The sequence below is a fragment of the Podarcis pityusensis genome (genome assembly GCF_964106645.2).
Source record: "Podarcis pityusensis genome assembly, chromosome: 1".
In the NCBI taxonomy this organism is placed as follows: Eukaryota; Metazoa; Chordata; class Lepidosauria; order Squamata; family Lacertidae; genus Podarcis; species Podarcis pityusensis.
In genome coordinates, this window is record NC_138028.1 from 112,108,615 (window position 1) to 112,132,948 (window position 24,334).

General features: G+C 43.7%; 1 protein-coding gene across 1 annotated transcript in view; it reads right to left on the reverse strand.

Annotated features, from left to right (window-relative positions):
- Nucleotides 1-24,334, reverse strand: part of LRP2 (LDL receptor related protein 2) — a 141,942-nt gene that overhangs the window by 33,048 nt on the left and 84,560 nt on the right. The window contains 16 exon segments of the mRNA XM_081023121.1: nt 864-1,087; nt 3,205-3,375; nt 4,041-4,193; nt 5,116-5,632; nt 7,044-7,339; nt 9,312-9,513; nt 9,989-10,120; nt 11,027-11,146; nt 11,843-11,968; nt 15,077-15,319; nt 16,540-16,743; nt 18,403-18,692; nt 19,974-20,132; nt 20,537-20,702; nt 21,491-22,411; nt 23,171-23,359. Of these exon segments, the coding sequence (XP_080879247.1) occupies nt 864-1,087; nt 3,205-3,375; nt 4,041-4,193; nt 5,116-5,632; nt 7,044-7,339; nt 9,312-9,513; nt 9,989-10,120; nt 11,027-11,146; nt 11,843-11,968; nt 15,077-15,319; nt 16,540-16,743; nt 18,403-18,692; nt 19,974-20,132; nt 20,537-20,702; nt 21,491-22,411; nt 23,171-23,359 (4,113 nt within the window).

Genomic DNA, 24,334 nt, shown 5'->3' on the forward strand with positions numbered 1-24,334 from the left:
GCTATATTCAGGGGAAACACTAAACCATAGTTTAGAACGTCTCTCCCCTCTCTCCTTTCCATGTGAGTAAGAAGCAGTTTTTACTTTTAGTTAACCATGGTTAGCTGTTTGGTCCAAACTGGGAATTGTGGCTACTGATGATCAGTTTCAAAACAAGGCAACTTCAAACTATGGTTTATGACGCTGGCTCATTTAAACTAACCACAGTTAATGTTAACCACAGGTCCTAGAAGTGGAGTCTGGTTCATTAGGACAGATGGGGCACTACCCCACCAACTTCAGCCTGCCCCCACTTCCCTTCCTTCTTTCTTACAATCCATCCAATTAGGAGTGTCACTACCTGTCAGCTCCCTCCTCCTTAGTTTCAATGTTGCCCTTGTAAAACTCGGCAGGGGGGATGACAGGGACGAAACAAAAATTAGTTGGTTCTACCTATCATTGACTCTGGGCTCCACCTACTCTTGGGCTCCCTGCCTTTCCTCAATGAGTACCGGTTGCCACTGGGTCCCAGTATATAAGAAACAGCAACCTGTGATTAACTAAAAGCTTCTGAATTCCTCCTCTCAGCTGGGTGGGAACAGGAGAGGGAAGTGGTATACACAAGCTCAGAAAGAAGTTAAGCTTATTTATGTGCTGCTAAACCATGGTTTTGCATTACATCCAAATGCAGTCATAATATTTACATCCAAGAGAATGCTAAAAAAAATATATCATTCTATGAGGGTGAAACATTCAACAAGAACCAGACCCCTGAAAAATGCCTATGTTGTCTCACACCTTACTTCTGAGTTACATGCAGAATTCAGAGGATTAGACCTTGAATAAGAATGAAGACACCCACATCAGTAGAATGGATTGCTTACCAAGTGGCTGCCTGTACGGGTGATAGACGTGGATATCAAAAGGTCTGTGAGTGGTGTTTACCAGAACTGCCCTGCCTGATCCATTGTACTTATTTCCCTTTTCAACTGTCCTCGTGTTCCAGTCAGTCCAGTAGATGGTGTCCTCAAAAATGGTAATTGCAAATGGGTGAGGTAATGTCCCATCGTACACCGTGTGACGGTGTTGGCCATCTAAATCGGAGTACCTGCGGGAAAAAAGCAAGCATGGGTAATGCTGAACTTTTTTCTATTGCTTCAGAGCGAGTGAAAAAGAAATGTAACCAACTATGTTCTTCCAAGGGTCTCCAAATAGAACCCCAGACATTCTGTTCACACAACTGATTACCTCCACTCAGTTCCACCTCCTGTGTTGTAAAACAACGCCTCCCTAAGCATTCTTTCCAGAAGATGTTAGTAAGATAAAGGTTCAAGTTCAGAAGGGCCTGTAGCTCAGTGGGAGAACATCTGATCTGCATGCAGATGGTCCCAAGGTTCATTCCTTGGTCTCTGCTGGTAGAGCTTGCAAAGACTCCTTGAGGGAAACTCTGGAGAGCCAACTGCCAGTCAATGTAGACAACATCGAGCTAGAGGGACTTGGTAAAAGGCAACTTCCTGTATTCCCAAGTTACTTCTCACTACCCTCTAGAGAAAGAATGACCTGTCACCTCCAACTTTCTATGTTGCTTACCTTTCGCTGTCTATGTGACTAAAGACATTTTTTTAAAAATCAGGGGCATGAAAACATATTGGGTTGCTGAGTGAAGTATTGGGTGTAAGAATCGCTGGGGGAACCCAACCTCCAACCTCTTGGCCTCCAGTCAGATCTGCAATTGTAGTATTTTGACTCCCTCGCCTGGGATTCTAGAGTGGACAGGAAGGAGGGGAAGAAGGCAGGCCTTTGAGATTTTAGCTCCTCTGGGCCAGATCTAGGAGCTACTCTGATCTCCATTCTTGTCCACTCCCATTGAGCCATTTGGCGAGTAAACAAGTGGCTGGAACGCATGCTTGGAGCCCTCAGAAAAACGAGACTGGGAAATGAAATTTCCTCTTTGTCTTTCCAAGGGTTCCCAGGCATGCCCCTGGGTACAGAGGCCCCCAAAAGATGGGTTTTACCTACTCATAGACTGGCATGAGGGACATAACAGTCACAATCCCTAAGACCACAAGTCTCATGTTTCCCATAGCTGCTGATAGAAAGAAGAACACTTCCATATTATCTGTTCCCAGCCTTTGGGATTTCAAAGAGTGCTTTCCATAGGCTTCTTCACCATTAAGAATGTAAACAGCATATTCATATAATTAAATAAACAACTATCTGACTTTCAGAAGACATCTGAAGGCAGCCCTGTTTAGGGAAGCTTTTAATGTTTGAAGTTTTATTCTGTTTTTAGTGTTCTGTTGGAACACTAGAGTGGCTGGGGAAACCCATCCAGATGGGCAGGGTACAAATAATAAAAAATATTATTATTATTAATTAAAACGATAGACTTGAGCTATATGCTATGTACACCAGGGCTAGGGAACCACAGGCCCCGAGGCTTGGTGTGGCCCCTCTGGCCTATTTATCTGGCCCTCAAAACTCTCCCAGGCCACACCCCTCACTGGCTGTTCTATGTACCAGCTGTGAGCGTTTTAGTCTGATGCCTCTGAACTCAGCTAATGCTTCTTGCTCGCCTGGATGGAGGATGGAGAAACTAGCCAGCAGAACAAAGGTAGGATTAATATTTGCTGCTTCTTGCCCCACCCTCTGCTGACATGTGACCATTGGAAAGTAGCCCAAAAAGGCAGCACTCAGGCTGCGAAAGTTTCCTCACGTCTGATATACATTTATATTTTCTGCTAAATTTTAAACACCCCAAATTCCTTTCTGCTGTTTGTCCTCTATACTTTGATATGTTTTAAATAGCTTTAAATCTTTTCCCTGTTATTCACAGACCTTTCTTATTGATGACATAATGCAGAATGCTAAACTACCAAATCTGTCGACAGACTACTTTGGTGACCGACTACAGATTTTCAGATTTGGGTGGAAATGCAACGCAGAAGCAAAACTGATGAAGACATTCTGAGAGAAGCAAAACAGTTTGCTCATAATTTTCATATTTGTTATAAAGCATAAGCCGAAGTATATCTCTCCAAAACATTTTGATGTTAGTGACAAACGCCCATAAATTGTTACAGCGACGCAACTGAACTAACATATATTCTAAATGGGTAATCATGGTTGTGTCCCTTTAATAAAGCTGAAGCAGGCTAATTTGGCAACCCCCAAAATTTGGTATGAAGAGTTACCCAGTTGCTTTATTCTTCTCTATGTACGTACTCAATGTAGTTTAGGTGGGCATCCGCCCAGTAGAGCTTGTCGTTGGTGTAATCTATGGTGAGTCCATTAGGCCACTCTAACTTGGTAGAGATAATCACGGTCTTGTTCTTGCCATCCATTCCCAAGCGTCCAATATATGCTCGTTCTCCCCAATCTGTCCAATAGACCTGCCTGGTTAAACAGACACAACGTAAATTAATCTAGTCTTCATTTGTAATGCAATAGCACATGCACCAACGTAAAAATCTGGTGGTTTGGAAGGAACAATGTGTGGGAGGAGGCAGTGAACCCATCAGGTAATGTATACTTTTATTTCATTAGTTAGAAGTAAAATTGGGTGAAATTCCAGCGGTGCCCTTCTGTGAGTGGAACAGACTTCTACAACAGGACTTCCTCTTCCTCCCCTCCCCAAATCTGCAGACTTGGTGGCTTTCTCATATAGCTATATATGCTTCCCCCAATGTAAATGTATTTCTGTAATATTCAGGTTCGTGTGAATATCAGCTTCGTTCTTTCAGTTCTAAACTTTGCCTCTTTCATTGCAGCGCTGCTAAATCAGAATAAATGAGTAGCAGCGCGAGTAGTAGATAATGCATTCAGCCTTACCTCTGAAAGAGGTAGATAAGGATGATCTCCAAGCAAGTACGTTAAATGCATTCAGAATAATAATAAAATAATAATAATAATAATATTTTATTTATATCCCGCTCTCCCCAGCCGAAGCTGGGCTCAGAATCTGTGCGCCTCATCGTAGATTTTAAAAATGCCCTTATTAGCCTTTATCCCAATGGTTAAAACAATTGTACTAAAAGGAAATAATCATGGAAATAGCTTACCCATATTTGGGGTGAACAACAATAGCTCTAGGGTACTGAAAACAGAAGGTGTTGTTGGGATCCAAACACCGATCAACTAGTTTTTTCCGGAACCGACCATCAAGCTCTGACACATAGAGGCAGTCCTTGGAGGAATCTACCCAGTAGAGTTTTCTGAAATATTTTACAAGGTTCATGTTACACAGAGTCCTCCTCATTTTATTTATTTTATATCAACTGTCGTTTTTCCTTAAGGGTTGCCAACGTTTTTAGGCCTATGTTAAGCTTACCAGATTTTTTTCCAATGAATCCGGGAACACTTTTCAACTTCCTACTAAACAGACGGATTTTTCAGGGGACTGATTTGTAAATATGGGGACTGTCCCCGGGAAACGGGGACGTCTGGTAACCTTAGCCTATGGACATATTTGGGTTATTGAGCAAGCGCTGTAGCCATCAGCCTGTCTCTGGTCACTTCTCTTCCCCATCCCGCAGATAAGTCCCTCCCCACCCAAAGGACAGAAAGAGAGACGCTGCGTGGCAACCCACTTTGCTTTCCCAAGGGAACTTGGGAAAAGCAAGTAACAATAGACTTAACCCAAGCCCCACCAAGCACACTGCTACTGATGCAGTCTGCCATCTGTAATCACAATAATGATGACTTTACGAAGCTGTTGTTAAGGACTGCATGCAAAGGACTGTGAACAGCAGGCACAAGTGAGATATGCATGGCTTTCTTTGATTGATTGATTGATTGATTGATTGATTGACTGATTGCCCTCATAGCCCATCTCCTCTGTTGACTGAGTGCATTTATACCCCCTCCTTTTCTCCATTTCACCCTCACAACAACCCTGTGAGGCAGGTTAAGCTGAGAGAATGTGACTGGCCCAAGGCCATCCAGTGAGTTTCTTGGCTGAGCAGGAATTTGAACCCTGGTCTCGCAGGTACAACACTCTAACCACTATACCACAATGGTCCTTCTAACTCACATTTAGAAGAAAGCCTGGCAAATTTTGGAGAATGTGGGTCGAAACATTAGTCCATATTAAAATAATCACCTCGGCAAGGACTATTGCAACGCACTGAGATTTACCTGCCAACCCAGTCAACAGCAATGCCTTCCCCACTGGGCACGCCATCATTAACGATTACTTCCTTGCTTGTCCCATTGAAAAACATTCTTTCAATGACCTTCCTGCCCACATCAATCCAGTACAGCCTTTTCTCCACCCTGTCAAAGTCCAGCGCCACCACGTTTCGGAGTCCTTGCAAAATGAGGGAGTAAGACTCGCCATCCGTCGTGAGATTTCTCAGATAGTAGCGGTTGCTGAAGATGAGGTAAGGCGAGATGTTGCTATTTTGCCGGCAGCTTTTCCCATCCGGCTCCCGGATGTAGCCCGGCGCGCACTTGCAGATATAGGAGCCAATGGTATTCTCACAAATCTGGCTACACACGGATGGTGTCTCGCTGCACTCGTCAATGTCATCACAAGACCTTTCATTGGACATGAGCCGATATCCAGGACGACATGAGCAATAGAAACTGGTCTGGGTGTCTGTGCAGTCGTGGTCACAGCCGCTGATTGAAGAGTCATTACATTCGTTTATACCTATAGCCAGAAAACGGAACAAAATAGATCACTCAATTTTCATCCGGAAATAATGCAGCAGCTGCATTTCTGCACTGGTCTTTGCTTATACACTTAAAGAGTTGCCATTCTGCTCTTGGAATGGGTTTTGATTAGCAGAGAAGCCCACTAATGCAAGCCAAGGAAAGAGATTCCTTCCTACTTCTTCCTGCTGCAGCCCCCCATGCCACTAATACCACTAATCTGCTCCAGGTGGTTAAGTGACCTTTCAGAACTGCATGGAAGGTGGTGTAGGGGGAATAAGAGAAAACTGCTTGCCAGCCCTCTTCCACTAGGAGTTCCCTCTGTTGTTTCACAAGCGCAATGGCAGCATTGGATTTCACTGGAAATGTTCACCTTGTGTGCGCCACAATTATATTATATATAGTGACTGATTGCATCAACTGTTGAATCAACTACAACAGGAGCAAACATTCAGGCTGCACAGAATGGTCATAGTTGGTTTCACAGAACACAACAGTTTCTTATCCTCATCAGTCCTGGTGGACCAGTAATACGTAGATTCTAATAATAATAATAATAATAATAAATTTTATTTATATCCCGCCCTCCCCAGCCGAAGCCGGGCTCAGGGCGGCTAACAACAATCAAATAATCAAAAAATCAAATAATCACACAATCTAAAAATATTTCATTATAAAAATTAATTAAATCAAATTGATGGCAACCAATTAAGCAAAGTTCTGTGCAGGTTGCCAGAGGAGGGAGTCAGGCTGCGCCCTGATCAAAGGCCTGGCGGAACAACTCTGTCTTGCAGGCCCTGCGGAAAGATGTCAAGTCCCGCAGGGCCCTAGTCTCTTGTGACAGAGCATTCCACCAGATTGGAGCCGCAGCCGAGAAGGCCCTGGCTCTAGTTGAGGCCAGCCTAACCTCTCTGAGGCCTGGGACCTGTCACCTTTGTCTTTAGGAAAGCATAAGCAGAACAAACTGCTTCCCAATCCTCCTTCACTAGGAGTTGCCTCCTGGATCACCTAACCAATCACTCCTGGGCATGTGGTAAGATGAATCTGCTGTATGAATTTGCTCTTCTAAGAACACTGGGTTATTATATACAGTGGATGTTTTAACTAAATGGTAAGATAAACCACCCAATTTCTCAAGCTGAAGGTGAACACTATACTGTGGTACCTAGGGTTACAGACGCTTCAGGTTACAGACTCCGCTAACCCAGAAATAGTACCTTGGGTTAAGAACTTTGCTTCAGGATGAGAACAGAAATCGCGTGGCGGCAGCGGGAGGCCCCATTAGCTAAAGTAGTACCTCAGGTTAAGAACAGTTTCAAGTTAAGAACGGACCTCCAGAACAAATTAAGTTCTTAACCCAAGGTACCACTGTATAAATATCGGCTAAGTCAAAAAGGTTCTATACATACCACATCCTTTCTCATCGCTGTTATCAGAGCAGTCATCCACTCGGTTGCAGACTTTGACCAATTCAAGGCAGTTCCCATTGTCACACTTAAAATGATGCGGAGAACAGGTTGCCTCTGGCGTAGCGCAGAGGTGCTCCAGTTCATCTGATTCATCGCCACAGTCGTTGTCCCCGTCGCAGATATAGGCTTTGGAGATGCAACGGCCATTTTGACAGGTAAACTGATACTGTGCACAGGGCTGATAGACGCAACCCCTCTCGTCACTGCTGTCGCCACAGTCATTACGCCGGTCACACCTGGAAAAGAAACCCAGTTTTGGAACGTTACAAAACAGATGGAAACCGCCAGCCAGGCAGAAATGTAAGTTCTGGTTAATACGATCCAGGGGGGAAAATGCTAGTATACAACAGCTGAAGCTCTCATTTCTTCAACCACTGGAAAAGTCTATCTGTTGCAAGCGCTGAGTTGCAATGTATCAGATTGCTCTTTGCTCACACTCCTCTAGAAAAATACCTCCTTGCATATATTCCTCTGAATATTATCCACCATTTCTCTGTGGCAGCTGCCATTCCACACCCCAACCCCACTCATAATGCCTCAAACGAACACTAAGTCTGGGGCATTGTGGAGAAAACAAAATGGTGTCCAGGCTCCCAACAAGTTTGAATGTTAAAACTTGGAGGGGAGGAAAAAAGCTGTGCCGTTGCTAGTGGTGACCCCCCACAATCCTTGAAAAACTATTGAAGAATGTCTGCTTTCCCTGGAGAAATTCAGTATAATAGTAAGTCCACATTATTCTCTCTGCTGGCAAATAAGGTAGAGAATTTTGAGAGGTCTTTTGTACACTGCTCTGGTATGGTGAAATGGCCTGATCTGAAAATTGTGGCAGAAGGATTGCTCCTTATTCAAACAGACCCAAGAAACTATTCCATTGAAGAAGCTCCACTTCAAAGGGATTGCATAGAAAAAGATTTCAGGGAAAGCTTCACAAATGTTTTGTTGATCATGATAAATGAAGACGCTGAACAGGATGGCAATAATATCACCCAAAACTGCAGTATATGCGACTTCTGATCAGGCAAATTCTGGAGGAGTATTCTGGTTGGGCTGGACAGGGCATTTCATCACAGCAAGCAAATAGGCAGAGAAACTCCTCAACTCCTCCATAGACATATTTTTCCCTGTCTCACATGTGAGCATAGAACTCCACCTTCCACTGCTCTAGGTTCAATGTTATAGCAACAAACAATAGCGGTCTAGAATCACAGACTTTTGCCAGCATTCCAGCATAGGTTTAAGAAAGAGAAAAAGTTTATTAATATTATTATTAAATTATATACCTCCCTTCATCCAAAGATTACAGGGCAGTTTACAACACAAAAACACAACAACACACATCTCTCACACAGACATGCACACACATTTAAAAGGCCTTTGATCAGAGTTTTCCAAACCTTTCAAGTTGGTGACACACTTTTTGGACACAATAATTCAGTTTTGAATCATTTTGTGACATATTAATTCAGTTTTACTAGTAAACCAAAGGTTAAACTAACTCTTTCCAGCTCCAGGAGCACGGGGAACATTCATGCGACACACCTACACACTGCAGCCGACACACTAATGTGTCATGACACACAGTTTGGAAAGCTCTGCCTTAGACTGTTTAACAGCCAAAGGCTTGGTTGAAGAGGAATGTTTTCATTTGGCACCTAGTAGGTAGACATCAGGGACACGGGTGGTGTTGTAGGTTAAACCACAGAGCCTAGGACTTGCCGATCAGAAGGTCAGCGGTTCGAATCCCCGCAACGGGGTGAGCTCCCGTTGCTTGGTCCCTGCTCCTGCCAACCTAGCAGTTCAAAAGCATGTCAAAGTTCAAGTAGATAAATAGGTATCACTCCGGCGGGAAGGTAAACAGCGTTTCCGTGCGCTGCTCTGGTTTGCCAGAAGCGGCTTAGTCATGCTGGCCACATGACCCGGAAGCTGTACGCCGGCTCCCTCAGCCAGTAAAGTGAGATGAGCGCCGCAACCCCAGAGTAGGTCACGACTGGACCTAATGGTCAGGGGTCCCTTTACCTTTTTTAGGTAGACATCATTTTTCACTAGATGCAAGCTTAATGACAGGGCACTGGGGCTGAGAGTTAAGTGACCTGTATTTGGTTACACGGTGAGCTCTACGCTAAAATGGGACTTTTAACTTCAGGCTGAGGTCCTTTACTATTAGCTGTACTTTCTTTGCCGAAACTGCCCAACCCATCATAAACAAACCTGTAAGCGTTACGGATGCATAGCCCGTTGCTGCAAGCGAATTCATTGCCCATGCACGGTCTCCTTGTGCAGTTCTGGTGCTCGTCGTAAGCATCGCTGCAGTCAGCATCGCCGTCACAGACCCAAGCCCTAGGGATGCACCTTCTTAGCGGGGGCGCATTGTTCACACATGTGAACTCAGAGTCTGAGCAGATGCGGTTTGCTGGGGGGGGGGGGGAAAGAACAATATTTCAGCAGCTGGTTTATACTTGCCCTATTAGTCATTTACACAAGTCTCTTGTCCCTGGCCCTCAACACCTCTTTGACCTCCCAAAGTCTTCTGCAGCCCTGCGTTTGCCAAGAAAGATGTCTAGGGGGTAAAGAAGCAACATTATAATGTCATAACAGTAAAGCAGGGGTGAGCAAACTTTTTCAGCAGGGGGCCGGTCCACTGTCCCTTAGACCTTGTGGGGGGCCAGACTGTATTTTTGGGGGGGGGGGGTATGAACGAATTCCTATGCCCCATAAATAACCCAGAGATGCATTTTAAATAAAAGGGCACATTCTACTCATATAAAAACACACTGATTCCGGGACCATCCGTGGGCCGAATTTAGAAGGCGATTGGGCCGGATCCGGCCCCCGGGCCTTAGTTTGCCTACGCATGCTGTAAAGCTTTTCGTTTGATAGGTACTTACCACAATTGTGTCTTTGGTCCTCGTCACTCATGTCACCGCAGTCATTATCACCATCGCAGATCCACGTTGCTGGTATGCATCTGCCATCGTCACATCTGAACTGTTCGCTTGAACAGCTCCGCACAGGGGAAACTGGGAAAAGAAGAACAGTGTTGCTCTGTTTGCATTATTCCTACTAGCACATTAAAAGTCACGTTCCATGTGACGGCCACATTCAGACGTAACGCTAACTATGGCAAAACTAAAACCTCAAAAGGTATAGGTGACTGTTTTCTCTTGGCCAGTGCTAGCTAAACCTGCAGCCAACAGATGCATTAGGTGGTGTAGGCAAAAGGAACTTGTGGCACTCCTATGTTGGAATGTGAACGCACCAGCTTGGTTGTGCAAAGAGGCAGATCTAAGTTTTGTATCCAGTACAGGCAACTCCCCATTTATGCACATTCAAGTCATGCGTGCCTGTGTGCACATGCATCACCATGGATCTGGAAGTGGTGCTTGAAGGGGCAAAAATGGCCCCCCAAATGTGCAAAAAATGGCACAAAACAGCATTCAGCAATCTCACGAGCCTACGCGCGTGCAATCCCAAGAGCCTTTCCACTGACCTTTGAGGCCTGCAGAGAATTGGCTTTTGAGCAAGGAAGTTTAGAGGGCATCTGGCAAGTGCTGCCGGGGTTTTGAAGGGTTTTTCAAGGGTTTCCAGATGGTTCAGAGGGTGTTTGCGGACTTTTTCAATGGTGTTCCCAACATACGTGATTTCACTTAAACGCACAGTGCCTCGGAACACAACCCCACGTAAATAGGGAGTTGCCTTTAGTGGTTGGCAGGGCTGAGGGGTAGACAATATTCCTCTCCATCTCCCCACTGCCTCTTAAGCTGAGGGAGAGGGGCATGGTAGTGGGGGTGCAGAGCAGCACTGTCTCGTTCTTTGGACTTGACTTGCCAATACCTAACAGTAAGATTGGCCAATCAATTAATTCATCTCGTTCCCTACTCAGGGCATACCTTTGCAAACGGCTCTGTTTTTAACTTCTCACTTACCACAAGAGGTAGGCTCATCTGAGCCGTCAGCACAGTCTACTGCTTGATCACAGTACCAATGAGCAGGAATGCAACGCCCAGAGGAGCAGCGGAACTCGCTGCTGCTGCAAGTCAGCAAAACTGCAAGGGTAAAGAAAAAACACAATTTCTACATTTTGTCTCATTCTTTTCCTTTTGATTCCCAACTGTGCGGAATTGTATGTCTTTTTTGTCCCTTGTTCTCTCTTTCTCTCTTTTTAATTATTTATCATTTTACATCAAACAAAAAAGATATTGTTTCACATCAAATTTCAATACCCCATTCCGACCGACCGACCTTTCTGCGGTTGCTTAAATTTATAGTATCTTCGCTGAATCTCCTGGTTTAAGCTTAATTATTAATTATCCCATATATATTAAAAACTGATTTTATCTCACTGCATGGCTTTACGTTAATCCTGCTAATGATTGTATTTGTTTACATTTTTTAATAAATAAATAAATAAATAAATGATTCCATTCTTAAGTTAAAGACTCTATCATCTTGATTCCTTAATCCTGCAGTGAGTTTCGCCATTTCTACATATCCCAATAGTGTCCATGATTCTCTTATTTAAGGAGTTTCTGTCTTTTATTTAAATTCTGGAAGTTATGCAGTATAGCCATCTCTCCCTCCCTCCCTCTCTCTCTCACACACGTCAACTGTGTCTTTTGAAAGGCAATCCAAAAAAGCAAAAACAAAGAAGAGAAGCTACAAGAATGTTTGGCTTTTCACCAGAAATCAAGCCAGAGTCGAAGGAAATGGAGGAGGGTAATTGGGAGGAACCATTAGCTTACCGCAGTGAGTTGGGCTCTCATCACTCATGTCTCCACAGTCATTATCCCCATCACAAAGATATGTTCGAGGAATGCATATGTTTGTGCTCTGACATTTTGTATAACCAGGTTGACAAGTACGGTCAGCTTTAAAGGGCAAAAAAAAAAAAAAAAATTAAAGAGTTTTCGATTTCTTAAAAAAATAACGTGCTTCTGTTTTTCAAAAAGTAATTGCACACAGCCCTATTAGCATTGTTCTGGGATGAAATTTCGAAAAGTACCCTTATGTATCTAGTAATCAATCCCAGATATGCCTTCTCCAAGACTGAGCTAATATATTCACTCTTAGGGCAGTAGTTTAACTATCTCATGCTCATTCTCATTATCTGTATGTTCAAAATAATTATTTTATCCATTGATATATGCTCATTATTTAAATCAGATAGACATTCTATGGAACCATGATTGCGGTTTTTTCCTGGCTCTCTGCTTTCTGCAGTCATTTAGGAGAATTATCCAAAATGTAGTAAAAAGCACTTTTCAAACTGCATCTCCACGGAGCAGATTTCTATCTGTTAGACAGAATAGACAGGTTGTGCCTCATATCATGAGAGACAGAAACTAACTCACATGGCATATTTGGTCATAGCTGGACAACTTTAAGTGAACCTAGCAACATTTGTCATCCATCTATAATATTTGTATAGAATGGTTACACACACACACACACACACACACACACCACAATCCTTTCTAAATTATTGGCCAGATTTAACTATGGATTTTCAATGCAAGTATTTAAAACAGTTATGTGAGTGGTAAAGGCTTGAGTCAGTTTTCCCTTGTAATAGTAATAATAATAATAATAATAATAATAATAATAATTTATTATTTATACCCCGCCCATCTGGCTTTGCTTCCCCAGCCACTCTGGGCAGCTTCCAACCAAATATTAAAATACAGTAATACATCAAACATTAAAAGCTTCCCTAAACAGAGCTGTATGTGTGAATCTGTTCTTCTGTCTTCCTAAAGAGCATCTGCCTCTTGATTCAAAACATATATTCCTCCACCAGCTACAGCCAACTGCTCTATAAAAATGTCTTGGAACAACCAAGCAACAATTGGGACATCTGTTTCATGTTAATCCAGCATCACAACAAAGCCCCTGGTTTAGCATTTAGTGTTAAGACCAGCTTATCCTGCGACTCACCACGTCGCAAACAACCTCCCAGCAATGTATAATGGCCGGAGGCATGCAGCAATAAAAAGCCTAGAGAGCCCCTCATAGCCCAACCTTCAGAACTGGTAAACACTGCACATTTGGGTTGTAATGCACCTGAGAGACAGCTGCTAGCAAGGGGTGGGCTTCATGACAAGGGCCTTATTCACCTTTCTCCTATCAATCCACTGATCTCTAGGTTCCAAGAAAATTGGCTTATGCCACCATAGCTACCAAGGGCACTATTTGTTTCTCTGGCAAACGAGACAGTGTAATCTCCTGTTCCTTGACAGTTCCACCTCCATCTAGTAGAATTGTTATTGAAAATATGTGTCAAAGGTTTCACTGATGAAAACTCTTTCTGCTGGTCTTGCGATATAAGCAGAGAAAGGAAGACCGGAGACCCCTCTCCAGTACCACGAAACTCATTCTCTGATCATTTCAGTCCTATGCACAAACAGTACAGCCAACCAAAGATGGCGTCAGGGCCACTGCATGAACAGGGGCATTGCTGGCTATTGCTCCATCAGCAACCAACCAGAGGTAGAAGACATGAGGAAAACCCACATCTTAAGCACTTGGTCTAAAAAAGCTATGGGGCCAGGTACATTGGGTACATTAATCATTTCCATGGAGGAAATGCCAACATTCCCAATAATTTCAAATAACTAACAAATTGGGGTGGTTATAAAATATGCACTAATGATACGCTATATAATTCAGTCTGGGACACATTATCCTTAACTGGCCTGGTTCATGTCACATTAAACTAGCCTACTTTAAAACATGATTCTGCTTGAACAAGCAGTGTTGGTGCGCACTTCTCTAAAGCTCTTAAATTGCTCCCTCCCCACTCCTGCCGTGCCCCGAAGGAAGCACACCAGAGGCTGGCTTTTCATTACAACTCTCAAACAAACCCACAGCTGGGAAGCCAAGGTGATCCACTGCAACACTGCCTCCAACCTCCATTGTCTGAGGCAAGAATGTTTCTGGATAGCAGTTGCTGGGAATCAGAAGTTGGGAGAGAGCTCTTGTTCTCAGCTCCTTCTTACAAGTTTCCCATGGGCCGTCCGCTGGACTAGATTCCCATTGGCAAGGCTCATCTTATGTTCTTAAAGTTTGTCCTTGATTTCCCTGCCATGGTTTGTCTTAGGAAACAAACCACAGTCACTGGTTCACAAATAACATGAAACCAGCCCCTCATTTGTTTGTTCTCTGGCCCAGCAGCAAGAGCAGAAAAGGAAGCAATTAGGATTATATACGCTTATATTTCATTCCTGAAACATACAAATCCAAACCAAACCAATTCCCCCTCTCCTCCTGCCCTGAGAATTGCACAACAAATGGCACCATGAAATACTGATTCAAGTCCTTGCCATAATGGTCCATGGTGGCAAATGCAATAAATCAGTCAGTCTCAGGTGCCAACAGACAATCAAACAGCAGCCATTCAGTTTTTCAATGTTCCTTGTAGATTTGACAGTGGTCTGGTTTCCACAAAACACTTCAAACTATGGCTTAGTGAGAACAAGCAAGCTTGCAAATACCCAGGAGAAAATCATGACTATTTCACTCTTCCCTCAGCCCTGCTGCTGCCATACTGCCAGAGCGAAACTATGGTTTGGCTTGGCATTAAGTGCGAACCTGAGCTCATGGTTTGTCCTGCTCCCAGAAACCCATGAGTTGTAACCAAGGTTTGCTCTTGTTTTACTGCTCAACAGTTTGCAAAAAACAGATCCCAGGTTTGCATAGCATCAGGAGGACCAGCAGAAAAGGGAAGCTGCCATGATTCTCTCACTGGGTACCTACCTATTTGCTCATTCTTGCTATGTCACAGCTTGGTTTAGCGTTACATGCAAATGATACCATTGTGTCAAAAATACAGTTTTTGCAAAGTGCTTTCTTCTTTTCTACAGAATATTGATTGATTGATTGATTGATTGATTGATTGATTGATTTAAGAAGACGTTTCTTCTTCTGTAGCCTAACGAGTGAGATCCTAAAGGACAATACATAGTTTGTAATCAACTTACGGCAGTTTCTCTCATCTGACGTGCCATTATCATAACAGTTGTTTACACCATTGCAGACGTATTCAAGAGATATACACCTTCCATTACTGCAAGTAAATTCTGTGTGGGAGTCACAAGTTCGGAACAAGCAGCCCACCTCATCACTGTTGTCTCCACAGTCATTGTAGTGATCACAGCGATAAGCGTAGGGTACACACCGCCCATTGCCGCAGGTGAAAGCTGTTGGCTGACAGGTATGAAAAGCTGAAGGGAGAGAGGAGGCGACAAAGCAATGTCACTGACAGAAGAGAACCTGAAGGCGTTGACAAACACATCAAAGAAATACACACACACACACACACACACACACACACACACACACAGCACTCGGTTTGTTTTACCTGCCAGGGCAAACACGGCTGCAAAACGGACTGCATGTAAAATAAAATACACACCTTGAATCAGTCAGATATAGAAGGCAATGCGTTTCTTTTTGTTTCTACATGAAAGATAAATTTCCAGACATTTCAAACCCCTGTGAACCCTTTTTTGCCCTAAATGAAAATGTAATGAGCCAGAGAGAAGTTCAAATGGAAGGGCATGGAGGTAGAGAGTAGATTGGAGTCCTCCAGCTAAGACAGCAGGACTGAAAACTTGAATAAAATATGGGGAGGGAGCAAGACCCACCCCAAATAATCAATCACATGACACGGTGCAACCACACCATTTGAATGCTCATCAACTTGGGGGGGGGGGGGCTCAAATATTTTATTTGGGGCTCCTATGTAAGACACTGCCCTAAAGTTACAAGGCCGCGTTGCCATTAAAAAGCCAATGGAAAACACAACTTTTATTTCACTTCGTAGATCCACTCCCAATTCTATAACTGAGTGTTACAAGAAAGGGGTCTTCAGATGCACCCTCCCCTCCCCTTTTTCTCCCTCCTTGCTTGCTCAGGATGGAGAACCGTCCTACCAGGATGGATTTATGCACCCAATGGATTTCATAGAGGGGAACGGTAGCTTAGAGTCCTAACTTGGCAAGATCTTTGAGGAAGAAACAGTCTTAAGAAATGTTTAATTGTTAGTGAATTATTTAAGGACATCTTCTACTCCAAAGCGCTTCTCACCCCCAAGTCTCACACATGCAGACTTTTTCTCAATTGGGCAGATACTTCCCAGCCCTTCTGAAAATCAGTTATTTTTCTTTACACTGCTCAAATTGAACAAGGTAACTTAGTTTCAACGTTGCTGTCATGTCCTTCATAGTAACCAAAGGAGTGTTTTAATTGTTCGTTTTTACACTAAAAGAAATACATTCTGAATGAGATCAGCTCTTGTACACAGCCCTGTTCACAAGCCCATTGGTTCTCTGACCAAACGCATATTGGTTATCGCTCGAACTTTTTCCAAAATGTTTCCGCCTCCCACCCCAAAATCAACAGCAACTGGGTGAGAGTTTGATTCGATTATTGAAGTGCTTACCACACACACTTTCCAGTTCGTCACTGCCATCCCCACAGTCATTATCGTTGTCACACTTCCAGCGTTCTGAGATGCACCGGCCATTCAGACAGGTGAAGAGCCCTTCTCCACACCTGGTGCCATTGTCCACGATACAATGCTTGTTATTATTGGCTAAATACCAGTGTCCTTCAGAAGGGCACTGACACTCGGCACCAGTTGGACCTGTATTTAATTACAACAAGAAAATGATAACAGGCCAACATCTCTACATAACACTTTTCCCAGAATGTTAGTTCTCTCTCTCTCTCTCTCTCTCTCTCTCTCTCACACACACACACACACACACACGTAGCTTCCTTTACAGCACAAGGGACTCCATCCATTAACTTTGTACCCTGAAGTACAAAGCCACTTTTATGATAATGAGTCCACTGCAGAGTTAGGGGTTTCAGGACTGCAAATATTACAGTTTATGTCAGCATATAAGAAGGGTCTCTTCAGGCCTTTTGCTGCTTAATGTAACATGGCAGCTGTGCTTAGCACTAACTGAGTTCTCCTCCATTTGGAACCAGTGGGAATTTAATCACTGGCTTCAAAGCAGACATACACAAGACGGCAATTTTGGAAAAAAACAGAAGAATGTTGATGTCGTGGGCTTATGACCACACTGGCGTTCTCACCCACATATGGTGAAACTGGAGTACAATTTCGAGGAAAATAGCATCCCCGTATTAACAGTCAATACTTCTTCAGACCAATGACATTTTGAGCAGCTCACAGCTGTAAAGCACAGAGGATTGCGTTCATACCCACCCACCACTGTCACCCAGTGCACCTGAAAAATGGTTCCTGCCTGCCCCCAACTCTCCACAGTGGGTTCCTAAGGCCAGTGCCCCATCATGAGAAGAGGAAGGTATTACTGACTTGCATCTGCTGTGTGGGTGTATTACAACTGCTTTGAGGCATTCCAGCAGTCTCAGTGCACACACTGTATCTTTGAGGCACATTGTTTCCCTCAAAGAATTCTGGGCAGTGCAGTTTACCCCTCACAGAGTTACAATTCCCAGCTATCCTTAATGAACTACAGTGCCTAGAATTAAAGGTGTACTGTGTGCCCAGCCTAAGTGAATGCTGCATGTTCCCCTGACAATGCAGTAAGTATTGTCTGGAAATAGGAGACTGGGAGAAGCTAATGATAGCCATCTTCAAATATCTAAGGGGATGTCACATGGAAGATGGAGCAAGTTTGTTTTCTCCTGCTCTGCAGGGCAGGACTCGAACCAATGGCTCCAAGTTACAAGAAAGGAGATTCTGACTAAACATCAGGAAGAGCTTTCTGACAGTAAGAGCTGTTTGACAGTGGAACGGACTCCCTCTGGAGGTTGTGGACTCTCCTTCCTTGGAGGTTTATAAGCAGAGGTTGGATGGCCATTTGTCATGGATGCTTTAGCTGAGATTCCTGCATTTCAGGGGGTTGTACGAGATGGCACTTGGGGCACCTTCCAAATCTACAATTCTATGATTTTATTCTCAGCGCTAGACAGTATGCAGGTTCAATCCATGACAGCTCCATGGATATTAAAAGGATCAGGTAGCAGGTGATGAGAAAGATCTCTGCCTGGTATGCTGGAGAGATGCTACAAGTCAGAGCAGGGAATACCATACTAAAGGGGCTGATTCAGTATGTCTAGTTTATTATTTCAGCCTCAGGTATGGTTGGGTTTTGCCGTGGCTTAGCTTTGTTTGTGCCAAGTGATAAGGTGGTCCATTCATGTGCAAGCCTTTAAAATAACAATTCCTTCCGCCAATCGGATGTTTTGCTGAAACCCAGTACTCCGCTACAACGTGCATTTTAATTAAAGGCACCGTGAAATATCTTACCTGGTACACAGATGTGACTACAACCGCCACTGAACTGATTACAAGGATTGGTGCACTGCTGTTGCTTGCTTTTGGCCCAAACATGAATATCCATTGGTCTGGAGGGCAGGTTCGAGAGCATAACCTTCTGATCCGACCCGTCATATTTGTTGGCGCGGTAAATGCTTCGGGTATTCCAGTCTGTCCAGTAAATGTGCTGATCAAAGAGGGTCATCGCAAATGGATACAGGGCAGTGCTAATAATAATTTCACGATCTGCACCTGTAGTGGAGCTACGCTCAATCCTCTGCCTAAAACAAGTAGGACATGTTAGTAGAACACAAACCATGAGCCTGTAACATTCCATGCGACTGTAAGTGTCTACAGACCCCATTGGGATGTTGAAAGATACAGCCCAGGTCTTTGTTAAAACTGTCAGTCTTTAAGATGCTGCAAAACTATCCATTGTTAGTTTCAGGACTCTCCTGCGACCTACATTCAGTGGTCTCCAATCTCTTTTCCCCACAGACCACTTGAAAGTCGCTGAGACTCTCTAAATGCATTTTTCTGCCTGCTGTGGGAATTGCAGTGAGCTGCACTAAATTCTGGGTGATTTTTTAAAAGTATTTTATGGCTTCTTTTATTTCTTCTATCTTGTACTTCAAATTCCACAGACTGCAAATTGTAATACAATACGATAATAATGTTAAGAAATAAGAGAAGCCACAAAAACGCAATAAAAAAGCCATATGAACATTTAATTCATATTAAATGCTCTGTCTCTCACCTTCAACCACAAATCCACAGCAATGCCATGCGTCACTCAAATGAAGCTCATGGACCATAGTTTAGGAGCCCCTGCTATAGCCATTACATGATCATTCACATTCACATCATCCAAAATCGGTTTGTAGTCCACATAATGGTTTCATAATATTTGACATGGCAATATAACGCAAATCACAACGTTTGTGTGCTATGTAAAAAATTGTGATATGGGAAAAAACTTCTCATCACTTCCCTCATGATTCCTGCTGCCCCTTTTGCTCTATACTATAAAATAACACCTGTAACAAGTGCTAAAGGTAAGTAAAAATGTATTCGCTTTAGACGCCTAAGTAGCAGCTGCCGCCAGATCATCTCTACTTGGTGACATCCCTGTTTCAGACACTGTGATATATCCGTATATCGTGCTGTTTAGCTGATCGTGATGTTGAAAACCAGGTAATGCCGAGCCCTAATTCGCATTATTAACATTTCTAAAACACTTGGAATCATTAGTATTTACTCTGGATGCGGTTTCTAAATTAATAAACAGCTGCATAGAATTTGCTGCCAAGGAGTGTGGTGGAGTCTCCTTCTTTGGAGGTCTTTAAGCAGAGGCTTGACAACCATATGTCAGGAGTGCTCTGATGGTGTTTCCTGCTTGGCAGGGGGTTGGACTCGATGGCCCTTGTGGTCTCTTCCAACTCTATGATTCTATGATTCTATGATTCTATGCATATTATTTAAAGGACCCCATGCAGACATCTGACAGAAGCTGAGAAAGCCTAGCAGTAAAACATGCAGCAAATGGAACACAAAATACGTACAAGCTTGCATCAGCCCAATACAGCTGCTGTTCCTCATAGTCAAGGGTAAGTCCATTTGGCCATACTAAGTCGGTGCTTACAATGGCAGTCCTGAAGTTACCTCCAAGTGTGGCTCGCTCTATCTTAGGACTGGAACTCCAGTCGGTCCAGTACATGTACCTGATCGACAATACAGTTGACAATTGGAAAAGGAGTCAGAGACAGTAAAATAACTCATTTTCACCTGGAACAGCAAGACACCTATAAGTAAGAAAAGGAAGTGGGGGGTGTATATGGGGTGGTGGATAAAATTGCATCTTCTTCTGTGCCTTGGCTTGGAGGACTAGGCACTACAAGTCCCATCATCCTTGGCAACTGGCCCTGCTGGAGCTGATGGAGGTTGGAAGTTGGAAAATCACCAGTTAAGGGAAGGAGGCCCTAAGCAATGCTTGGGAAAGGAGCAGATCACAAAGAAGAACTGCATATTTTTTTTAAATAACTCCCACATTAATGCTAGTCAGAGAGACAAGCAGCTATACAGAAATGGGCATCCCTTTTTCCATCACACAAAAATTATAACTTACCCTCGGCAAGGATCCAAGACGATGGCCCTTGGTCGTGGAACACGGGCCACCACAGAGCGATTAGAGCCATTCACAGCCATTGAACTGATAGTCTGATTTAGATAGTCACTGTAATAAAGCCTGTTGCTGATCCAGTCAAAGGCAATGCCATCCGGAGTTCCCAAGTCTTAAAGAGGCAGAGAGCAAAAAAATGTAGGGAACAAATAAATCCCTGCGTGAAAACCACCATAAGATGCACCAAAAACGCTCTTATTCTAGCTTCAACAGTCTTCAATGGGACTTTCGTTAAGCTATTCACCATGACCCCCAGATCTCTTTCCTGGTCAGTCATTGACAGTTCAGGCCCCATTACTGTACCTGGGAAGACTGCTCATTGTAATCCCCTCTCGTTTTTACCACCACAAACAATTTGGTGCCGTCACCAAATTTAGATGCCTCACACTAACCCCTACCACAAGATCATCTACACCAGAGCTTTCCAAACTTTTCAAGTTGGCGACACACTTTTTGGACATGCATCATTTCGCGACACAGTAATTCGATTTTGCATCATTTCGTGATTGCAGTAATTCAGTTTTACTAACAAACTGGAGGTTCAACTAACCCTTTCCAGCCCCAGGAGGAGCACGGGGAGCATTCGTGTGACACACCTACACACTGCAGTAGGCGCACTAACGTGTCGCGGCACAGTTTGGAAAGCTCTGATCTACACTATCCATTTATTCCTCTTCTATGCTTCCTGTTAGTTAACCAGTTACTGATCCATAAGAAGACCTGTCCTCTTATCTCATGACTTCTAAAGCTTACTTAGGAGTCTTATCAAAAGCTTTTAGAGTGTCAAGTATACAATGTTCACCAGATCACTCTAGATCACTTTGAACTTTCACCTGAGTAAATATTTATAAGACTAGGCTGCAATAAAACTCCTGGTTTCTGATGTTTAATTATATTTACCTGATGCCACTACAGTGGGGTTACCCGTTCCTGAGAAGATACTAACATAACTGATTCTTCCTGTGCCTGCAGGAGAGCTTTGAGTGAAGTAGATCACGTTGTTCACACTGTCGTAGTCCAGAGCTACTGCAGTTCTCAATACGTTCATTGTACGAAACGGAGGGCTGTGATTCTCAGGGTCCAGATGGATGCTGCTAATGGCGTTCTCCAAAGCAAAGATCAGGTAGTTGTCCGTCGAGACAGAACACCTCTTGCCATCGCTTTCTAGGAATCCAAACGCACACCCACATTTTGGCGCTTGCAAATCAGGTAGTGCAAAGCACAGGTGAGAACAGCCTCCGTTGTTCTCTAGGCAGGGGTTGTTGTTGATGTCGGCAGGCGACAGCGACTGATAATGGCTGTTGTAGATGGTAACATCCCTCAGCCAATCGATGTTGTCTCTTATAACTGTTGGCGGCTCGCTATTGCCTGGCTCTTTGCTGGCTTGGAAAATTTTCTTCAAGTTTCTATCCACCCAAATCATAAAATTTTCAAAAATAGTAATGCCGTAGGGAGTTGGGTAACGGCTGCCGTAGCGGACGATCTCAGGCTCTCCACCGTCATGTGGGATTCTTGCAATCATGTCTAAAGAATCGTCCACCCAATAAATGTATCCGTTGCTGTGATCTATTGCTAAGCCACGTGGGGTCACAATGCCTTCAGAGACCAGCACAGTCCTGTTAGTGCAGTCAAGAAGGGCACGTTCTATTTTGGGGTTCTGTCCATAGTCTGCCCAAAAGAGGAATCTGTTTTTGGGGTCGACTACAATATGCCTCGGCATATCCACAGTGGTTTTAAGCAGAATGCGGCGATAAGACGTATTTAAACGAAGAACTTCTACAAATGTCTCAGTCAGGAATGCATTGGTAAAATAGAGATTTCCTATGTGCAATGAAATAAAAGAAAACGCTAAAGTCTAGTATGATAACCTAAGTACAGAAAGTATATAATTTCTCAGGATGGTCCTGTAATGTTCTTGATTTTAATCAGATTTTTCTTAATCATAATTTATTTAAGGTGTTTATTTCAACCACTTTTTAGGGTCAAACTCTTACATCAGTTTCCAACATACTAAAAAAAGGTGTTACATCTGAATACCTAAACCATGGTTAACAGATGCCCACAAATCAGTTGGGTTTGAACTGGATTTGCCAACTTTGTGGTTAGCATGATTACATTTTACATCTTTACTCAGCAAACCATGGTAAAGGCAGTTTCCCTGGCTCTTCCTGCAACACATCCTTCCAGGGCCAGCCTTAGATTCACAGATTTCACATTGTTTCACTTGAATTTCCAATTGCCCGCATTCATATGTAATGCTAAACCGTTTTTAACAGTACAGGAACAAGCACCAGTGAGTCTCAGGCTCCCCTCCCCCTTCTCCTCTGTAGGATGGATCCTTATTTGTCCCCACCACTGCGGGCCAACTTTGACAGGTTGGCAGGACACAGTTTGGGTGAAATAGCCTCATGGGTCAAACTGAAAGCTTTGCCAGGCTCCATTTGACCCTTAAGCTGTAGGTTTCCCATCCCTGCTTTAACGGATCATTATAATTATTCTTCCTGTTACTTGATTCTTGGCATAAGTGCTTCTGAAAGATAAGTATTAGAAACAAGTTTGTTAAGCAGCAGTAATACTGACCAGCTACCCAATCAACTGCAATACCACGGATTCCATTGAGTCCTATGCCATCTGTGATGACGTTCCTAAAATAAGAACCGTCTGGCTTGATTTTGCGTATTGCATTCTGAGACGGAGTTCTGCTGCTGAAGTCACACCAGTAAATGAAACCAGAAGGCATGTGGACATCCACATGTAGTGCGTTTCTCCCTGAAAAATAGTGAGTAAGGAAGCAGGTCGTTTAATTCATTGTATTAAAATGCACTGCTTAGGTAATGGAAAAGCTAAGGTCCCAATGAACCCTGACACTGTCAACAACTCTGAGGAGCCCACCATTCAAGCAGAGCCTCTGGATGCCAGCACTCCAGTCATGGGCACCAGAGGACTCCATACTGGTTGCCTGAACTTCCAGCTACATCACGGACCACAAGGTGGAAAACCTCAGGAATACAAGAGCAGAAGAAACAATGAGCCAGACAGGAACTCCAGAGGCACCAGAAAAGTGCCCAGCTAGTCAAACAAGGCTTCTCAGAAGTAAAGGGAAGTCTATGTAAATGCCTGTCCAGATCAGGGCCTGGCTGACAGCCAGAAAAGGCTGTACCATCTACCAGTGTTTCCAAAACTTGGGTCTCCAGCTGGTTTTGGACTACAACTCCCATCATCCCTTGCTAGCAGGACCAGTAGTCAGGGATGATGGGAACTGTAGTCCAAAAAGAGCTGGAGACCCAAGTTTGGGAAACACTGGCCTAGATCCTATTTAATAAGATCTCAGTCTAGGTTATTCCTGGTGCACCAGCTCTCCTGGGTCTCTCTTCTGGAAGTCTTCCTTGTGTTCAGTCAGCACCTGAGTTTGTACCCTTTACAGACATGCTGACATGATGTTCCAAAGAGAGTATTTAACACCTGAAACCACTTATCAAGGTGTTTTGTCCCAATAACATGGACAACTTCCACTCCAATACTTGTGGCCTCTGTAGCAATTGTGTAGAAACTACGCATATGATAGGTGAGGACATTTAAAATGCTGCAGTAGAGAGGAAGACCCTGTGGCTCTCCAGATATTGTTGGAATACAACCCGAACCAGCATGGCCAATGGTCAAGGAGGAAGGCAGCTGGGAGTCCAGCAGCATCCCTGTGTTATGGTCTCCCTGTGTAGCACTGCTAAACAATTACTAGAATCTGAA